The sequence below is a fragment of the Dipodomys merriami genome, unplaced genomic scaffold (genome assembly GCF_024711535.1).
Source record: "Dipodomys merriami isolate MVZ:Mamm:240054 unplaced genomic scaffold, mDipMer1.0.p SCAF_348, whole genome shotgun sequence".
In the NCBI taxonomy this organism is placed as follows: Eukaryota; Metazoa; Chordata; class Mammalia; order Rodentia; family Heteromyidae; genus Dipodomys; species Dipodomys merriami.
In genome coordinates, this window is record NW_027205026.1 from 898,154 (window position 1) to 905,794 (window position 7,641).

General features: G+C 67.7%; 1 protein-coding gene across 1 annotated transcript; it reads right to left on the reverse strand.

The window, feature by feature from the left end:
* Positions 1 to 494: 494 nt before the first annotated feature.
* LOC138803778 (DNA replication factor Cdt1-like) lies at positions 495 to 5,195 on the reverse strand. Its single transcript, XM_069987860.1, has 10 exons — positions 4,980 to 5,195; positions 3,712 to 3,993; positions 3,483 to 3,631; positions 2,865 to 3,062; positions 2,632 to 2,777; positions 2,388 to 2,491; positions 1,917 to 2,105; positions 1,530 to 1,697; positions 1,266 to 1,467; positions 495 to 678 (listed from the first exon to the last, which is right to left on the reverse strand). The coding sequence occupies exons 1-10, from the start codon at positions 5,193 to 5,195 to the stop codon at positions 515 to 517; spliced, it is 1,818 nt and encodes a 605-aa protein (XP_069843961.1). The 3' UTR covers positions 495 to 514.
* Positions 5,196 to 7,641: the final 2,446 nt, after the last annotated feature.

Here is a 7,641-nt window from a genome sequence, read left to right on the forward strand (position 1 = left end):
AATGTTTATTTTAAAGTTTAACAGATCAAGCCATACTACAGGTCCTACTGAAATGCTTAGAGCAAAATAAAAAACTAAATGAGCTCAATTTTTACAAGCTATTTCAGCCCAAAATGTAGAAAATAATCTATGGTTAGATCCTCATCATTAATTGCTCTCAAACCTAAACAAGTCTGCAAGTTCCTGACATCTGACGCAGTTTGGTCTTAGCTTCAAGCCTATCTAAGTAAACCTTGGATGTTGAATTGCTCATGGTGGAGGCCACCCACGGGCCTTGGGGATGGACAGCAATGTTCCTCCACCCTGGTATCAGTTTGCTCCAGGATAGGCAATGGGTATCTGGAGGGCATCTGTGACAATCACGTTCTGTTATGACCTCCAGTGCCCCTGCCACAGCAGCAGAGTCACGAGGCCCTGGCCAGGGTGCGGGACTGCCTGGCTGGGACCCGGAGACGCCTGCTGGCAGAGTGCAAGCATGGGCACGGGGGGGGGGGGGGGGGGCTCTCGTGGCAGCTCAGCTCAGCCCCTCCGCACGGGCCTGCCGGGCCAGCCGCCCAGCGATGGCCGCCAGGTCAGCAGCCTTGTCCAGCTTGATGTAGGTGTCAGTGCGGACACGGTGCAGACTAAGCCAGTCTGGCAGCAGCTCAGACAGGAGCAGCAGGTGCTTCTCCATCTCACCTGCGAAGAGTGGGGCTTGTCTCGGAATCCCAATGTGCCACGTGCCTGAGCTTTGGCCCAGCCCTCCAGCCCTCCAGCCAGGACCTTCAATCAGGCACTGTCTGAAAAAGGCAGTGACTGCTACGTAAACTAGACCCGGTAGAAGCCAGGTCTGGGTTTCTTGGGCAGAGCCCCCAAAGCCAGAAGGTAAGTATGGACAAGGCAAAGACTCCAGCTGAGGCTTGAGCATGTGGACCCCACCCAGGGAAGGCCCAAAGCAGCTGGTGTCCTGCAGGTGGCCCACCAGGAGCCTCTGGTGCTTGGAGCCACGTGAGCAGGCCTGGGAGAGAGCAGCTGGCAGTCCTTGGATAGCTGAGAGCCAGAGGACGGCAGGGCCTGGGGCTGGTGAGCTGTGAGGGTCAGGCCACAAGGAAGCCACCGGGAAGCTGTGTGACCGGCACAGAGGCCATGGGCCTGACAGCACTCAACAGCAGACACCAGGGCACACCGGGGCATGAACGATCCACACGGACATCCAGGAGACAGCCCAAGCCCAGCTTTCTACAGGAGGAGGCACTATGGGCCAACCGACTCAAACCAGCACATACCTGGGCTCAAAGTGGCCCGGCAGCTGCCCACCATTCTGGCACAGGCCACCTCCATGGTGAGTGCTGGCTTCCGCTCAGACACGAAGACACTGCGTAGCACACGAGCCAGCTCAGGCAGCCGCTCCAGCCGCTGCAAGCGCAGGTCCTGCTCTGGCTGCCGCATCATCTGTGCCAGCTGCCTCTGGGCCTCCTTGGCCCGGATCTGCAGGGGAGGAGCAGTGAGCGGCAGAAGGGGGTCCCATGCCCCCACCCCCACTCACTTACCCGCTCCAGGAGGGCCAGGGACACGCCTTTCAGGGCACTGGGGGAGGCGGCAGGGGGGGTGGCGGGTGGCGTGGCCGGCAGGGCGGCAGGCGGGGTGGCCGGCAGGGCTGAGCCGGGGCTGCCAGACTCAGCTGAATGCAGGGCCAGCTCGCTCAAGGCCTTCTCCATCTGCAGGTGAGTACAGGTCAGAAAGAAAACCCCAGCTCTGCGTGGATTCCTGCCCAAGTTCCCAGCACCTCAGTGGCCTGCACTCCTCTACTCCCCAAGCGGGTGGGTGAAAGGGCGTCCCGATACTGGCCCAGCCAGGTGGCACTAAGTACCCAAGGCTGCTCAGCACTGAGCTCCACCCCAGGACAAAGGGCCAGCTCAGAGCCGGGCCAGCCTCACCTTGGGCGACATGAAGCTGCGGGCGTGGGCCAGCACTTCCTGGGCCGTGGTGAGCTGCTCAGTGGTGGGCGGCTGGGGCAGTTCTGCCGGCTCAATATCGGGGACCTGGTCCACATTGAAGCGTGGGTGCCAGCGCAGCAGCTGGTCCTCAGGCACCACCATGGGGGGGTTCAAGGAGGCCAGGAAGACCTGTGGGAGGGAGCGGGCTTTAGGCTGCTCGAGTTGCTCCAGCTAGATGGCCCTGGGAAAACCGCTTGTCTAGGCACTAAAAGCTAGGTAGGAAGAGGATCTGCGGCCTTACACATGGGCAGCACCAAATGCACCAAAGCTTATGGTTAGTCCTGAGGCCCCCAGCAGCAGATGCCAAGCCTCTCCTCTCCCCCTCCTGAGATTGAAAGCCTTCCAGAATGCTGTGCTTGCTGACAGAGCAGCTCCCACTGGGCATGGGCACGACACTCGCCCGGCACTGACCTTGTGGTGCTCCTTCACGCGCTTCACCAGGTTCTGGCGGAACACCTGTCTCCGGTGCAGGAGGCGCGAGGCTGTGAGCTGGGGGGCTGCAGCTCCACCGGGCTCTGAGAAGAGAGTCCATCTGAGCCCCAGGCTCGCCTAGCACATGACACCTGACACCAGGTGTGGAGCCAACACCTTGTGCCATACTCCAAATGTGGGTCACAGGTGAACGCGTGTGGCCAAGGCCAGGCCCCGTGCTCACCCTGGTCCAGCAGCGGCTCAATGGTCAGCTGGTAATCCGACCTCCTGACGCCATCCTTGAAGGTGGGGACATTGCGCTCCTGACGGAAGCAGTAAGACTCGGGGTACACAGTTTTGATCTGGCCCACGTTGCGCTCCTCAAAGCGCCTACAGAGAAGACACTTGGTCAGAAGAAACCGGCGGGCTGGGTCAGACACTGAGGGCAGGCAGAACCCAGCCACACAGGCCACTCACTTGCGCATCATGTCCTGTACACCCTGCTTGACCTTGGAGAAGGTCACTGTCTCCGCGCGGTTGTGAAGCATGCCCACAATGGTGTCCATGCTGTGGAACATCTGGGCCAGCACCTGGTACTTGTAGGGCAGCACAAGGCCTGGAGGCCCAGGCTGGGCCAAGGCATGGAAGCGCTGGTAGGCAGGAACCTGCTCCTCACTGTCAGAGGGGGGCAGATTTATGAGACCACACACTCCCTACAGTGCCTAGCAGCAGCCACAGGGTCGGAGAACTGCACAAAGCCAGCAAACACCCACTACCTGCCTGCAAGGCTAGTGCTAGGGAACAAGAAGTGGACTGACTATATAACTGTCCCACCCAAGGAGCCCTCCAGCACGCCTGTCTAGTGGCCTGACCCAGACCGGAGGACACATAGGGAACAGTTAGCAGACTGTGTATGTCCATCCTACCGCTAGATGAGGTTACTCAGTGCAGCTAGCAAGCAGGCATCTAGGGTCTGTCCGCCAGGCACACCAACTGTCCCATCCCAAGGAGCGGCTCCCGGGTCTATCACCCACACTGGCCCTGCAGGGCCTCCCACCAGCCTATCTCCCAGACACAACAGCCACTGGGACTCACCATGGCTCGGCAGGCTGCTCAGCCTGGGGACTGAGAGCCTCCTCAGCCTCCTTCTGGGCTTGGGCCCTCAGTGCCTGGACCCTAGCACCCGCTTCTCGTGCCCGCTGCAGGCGGGACCGGAGATCAGAGATGGAGTTCTTCGAGGAGACCTGGGAACTCAGATGGTGTCAGGACAGGCCGTCCATCACCCCACAGTACCTCCCACAACTTGCCCTGGCTGCCTCCTCACCTCTTCCTGGTGAGTCTTGGGGTGGGGCTGGGGCCCCGCTGCAGCTGTGGCTTTCCTGGTCCTCTTACCCAGGGACTGGTGGGTGGAGCTGAAGGCAGCCAGGGTGCTGGGGACATCTGGGGGACTGGGGGCAACTGGGGAGCTGGGGACACCTGGGGATGCGGGGACATCTGGGGTGCTGGGGACATCTGGGGTGCTGGGGACATCTGGGGTGCTGGGGACATCTGGGGTGCTGGGGACATCTGGGGTGCTGGGAACATCGGGGGAGCTGGCACAAGAATCCTGGCAAGAAAAGAACCATGCATGGTGAGTGTGGACGGGCAGGGGCTGGCTTCAGTCACTTATCTAGACTCCCGGCCAGAAGCCAGGGTCCCGCGAGGCTGTCTAGGAGGGGCAGGGTGGGCTGGGCCTTCCCAGCCGGCCAGGGCCGCGCTGGCTCACAGGCCCACAGGACCCGCAGGGCCCCGCGCACCCGGGCCCCGCCTGACCTCCGGGCTCTCCTGCACTCGCCCGCCCCCCTTAGCCCCCCCACCTCCCCCCCACGCGTCCTCTCCCCCCCTCCCCCCGTCCTCACCGGGTCCAGCAGCCGCAGCCGCCCACCCCCCTCCCTCCCCCCCCCCGCGTCCTCCTCCCCCCCCCCGTCCCGCCTCACCGGGTCCAGCAGCCGCAGCCGGCCCCCTCCCCCTCCCCCCGTCCCGTCTCACCGGGTCCAGCAGCCGCAGCCGCCCACCCCCCTCCCTCCCCCCCCGCGTCCTCCTCCCCCCCCCCGTCCCGCCTCACCGGGTCCAGCAGCCGCAGCCGGCCCCCTCCCCCTCCCCCCCGTCCCGTCTCACCGGGTCCAGCAGCCGCAGCCGGCCCCCTCCCCCCCCGCGCCCTCCCCCCTCCCCCCCGTCCCCGCCTCACCGGGTCCAGCAGCCGCGTCCTCCCCCCGCGCCCTCCCCCCTCGTCCCCCCCCGTCCCCGCCTCACCGGGTCCAGCAGCCGCAGCCGGCCCTCTCCCCCCGCGCCCTCCCCCGTCCCCCCGCGCCCTCCCCCCTCGTCCCCCCCCCGTCCCCGCCTCACCGGGTCCAGCAGCCGCAGCCGGCCCCCTCCCCCCCGCGCCCTCCCCCCTCCCCCCCCGTCCCCGCCTCACCGGGTCCAGCAGCCGCGTCCTCCCCCCCGCGCCCTCCCCCCTCGTCCTCCCCCCCCCCGTCCCCGCCTCACCGGGTCCAGCAGCCGCGTCCTCCCCCCGCGCCCTCCCCCCTCGTCCCCCCCCCGTCCCCGCCTCACCGGGTCCAGCAGCCGCAGCCGGCGGCGCGCGGGCGGCGCGGGCGGGGCGGCCCCGGGCTCGGCGGGCGCCCGGGCGCGCTTGCGGCTGCCGCCCGAGGCGAGGACGGGCACCACGGGCCCCGCGGGGCTCGGGGTGCGGCAGGCCGGCTTGGCCCGCCGCGCGGCGGAGCCGGGGCCGCGGCGCGCGAAGAAGTCCGTGAGCCGCCGCTGAGCCATGGCGGGACGGCGCGCTCGCAGCTTTCGCGCGGTTTTCGGCGGCTTCCGCCTCCCGTCGGGGCTGCGCCAATGAGCGGAGCGCACGGGGGTGGGGCGGGAAATGGCCTCGGGCGCATGCGCGCTGGGATGAGCGGCGTGGCCCGGAAGGGGTGGGGGAGACGCTTGGAGGAGCGGGGCGCGTGCGCACTGAGGCGAGCGGTGTGGTGAGGAGCTCGGGCCTGCTCGCGGTGGGGGAGGGGGGGAAGGGGAACGCTTGGGCGAGCGCAGCGCGTGCGCAGTGGTGGCCGACTGTGCGGCCTCCGCACATGCGCCGTGGACGTTAACAGGTCCCGCGCGTAGTTTGCACTCGGCCCCTGGACTCGGTGCGGCCTCGGAGTGGGGTTGCGGTCCCGGGCGGGCACGGGTGTGCGTGGCGAGTGCGACCGGCCGCGCAGGCGCCTGCCGAGCCTCCCCGCGCCGGGTCCCGCGTGCGCCCTCCGCCCGGGGTCGGCGCCCGACGGGCCGGACAGGCGCCACAGCGGGCGCACGGGCGGGGGCCGACCCCAGACCCGCGCCCCGGGCCCGCTGCCCCCCCGACCGCACCGGCTGCTCCGGCCTCGCCCTGGACCACCGCCCGTCCCGCTCCGCCCTCCCCGCCCTCGAGCCCTGCCCGCCCCCGAGCGCTGCCCCGCCCCCGAGCCCTGCCCCGCCCTCGAGCCCTGCCCCGCCCCCGTGCCTTGCCCCGCCCCCGAGCCCTGCCCCGCCCCCGAGCCCTGCCCCGCCCCCTGCCCTGCCCCGCCCCGTGCCTTGCCCCGCCCCCGAGCCCTGCCCCGCCCTCGTGCCCTGCCCCGCCCCCGAGCCCTGCCCGCCTTCGTGCCCTGCCCCGCCCCCGAGCCTTGCCCCGCCCCCGAGTGCTGCCGCCCCCTTCCCCTGCCCCGCCCTCGAGCCCTGCCCCGCCCCCGAGCCCTGCCCCGCCCCCGAGCCCTGCCCCGCCCTCGAGCCCTGCCCCGCCCCCGAGCCCTGCCCCGCCCTCGAGCCCTGCCCCGCCCTCGTGAGCTGCGCCCCGCCCTCGAGCCCTGCCCCGCCCTCGAGCCCTGCCCCGCCCCCGAGCCCTGCCCCGCCCCCGAGCCCTGCCCGCCCTCGTGCCCTGCCCCGCCCTCGTGCCCTGCCCCGCCCCCTTGCCCTGCCCCGCCCCCGAGCCCTGCCCCGCCCCCGAGCCCTGCCCCGCCCTCGTGAGCTGCACCCCGCCCCCGAGCCCTGCCCCGCCCCCGAGCCCTGCCCCGCCCCCGAGCCCTGCCCCGCCCCCGAGCCCTGCCCCGCCCCCGAGCCCTGCCCCGCCCTCGTGAGCTGCACCCCGCCCCCGAGCCCTGCCCCGCCCTCGTGAGCTGCACCCCGCCCCCGAGCCCTGCCCGCCCCCGTGCCCTGCCCCGCCCCCGAGCCCTGTCCCGCCCCCGAGCCCTGCCCCGCCCCCGAGCCCTGCCCCGCCCCCTTGCCTTGCCCCGCCCCCGTGCCCTGCCCCGCCCCCTTGCCTTGCCCCGCCCCCGTGCCCTGCCCCGCCCCCGTGCCCTGCCCCGCCCCGCCCCTAGAGCGGTTGAGCGGGAAGCTGCTCCGTCCTTGCCCGCCCGCAGAGCTTCGTGCCCGAAGGCCTGCGGAAGGCCCGCAGGGGAGCCCGCACACTCTAGGCTTGTGACTCCAGACTAGCCACGTCCCGGGCAGCTGCACCTCCCAGGAGGGCCGCTGGCTCTCCACCAGGATCCAGCTGCTCTTGGCTCCTTCCGCCAGACAACCCTACGATCTGCTATAAATGGGGCAAAGAAGGGAGACGGAGAAGACACCACTGCTGTCCACAGGGCAGTGACCCAGGCCGCCTCCTGTCCAGCCTCAGTTTTCCCCGTCTACCACAAGATCTCATGGGCCCTGCAGTGAGGATTCTGGGAAAAGGAGCCCTCATGTTTGTCTCAGTGAGGACACTTGTCACACTTGGCTTCAGAGAGATCAAGATGGGAAGAGGGTTAACTTTGTCCACCCCTATATGAGCATCTAGCCCACTAGGAATGCAATGTGAGCGGCGCTGGTGGCTCATACCTATTATCCTCGCTACTCAGGAGACTGAGATCTGAGGATCATGGTGTAAAGCCAGTCCCTGCAGAAAAGTCTGTGAGAGACTCCTATATCCAACTAGCTAGCCAAAGCCAGAAGTGGAGGTGTGGCTCAAGGAGTAGAGTACCCACAGGGAACAAAACAAGCATGGAGCATGAGGGCCTGAGTTCAAGCCCCAGTATCAGCACACACATAAAAAGCAAGAACTAAAAAGCCAGAAGTGGTGCTGTGGCTCAAGTGGTAGAGTGCGAGCTTTGAGCTGAAGAGCTGAGCGCCCTGCTGGCCCAGAGTTCAGGTCCCAGGACTGACCAAAAAAAAAAAAAAGCAAGAACTCATAAAGTTGTTGTCTTTCAACACAAGTATCATC

What these genes read in the sequence shown, in the direction of transcription:
- LOC138803778 (XM_069987860.1), bottom strand. Translation starts at nt 5,195, where the DNA reads ATGGCTCAGCGGCGGCTCACGGACTTCTTCGCGCGCCGCGGCCCCGGC. An exon ending in GAGCAGCCTGCCGAGCCATG is followed by an intron (nt 3,063 to 3,482) that starts GTGAGTCCCAGT and finishes CCCCTCTGACAG; the next exon opens with TGAGGAGCAGGTTCCTGCCT. An exon ending in GTACAGGACATGATGCGCAA is followed by an intron (nt 2,778 to 2,864) that starts GTGAGTGGCCTG and finishes TCTTCTCTGTAG; the next exon opens with GCGCTTTGAGGAGCGCAACG.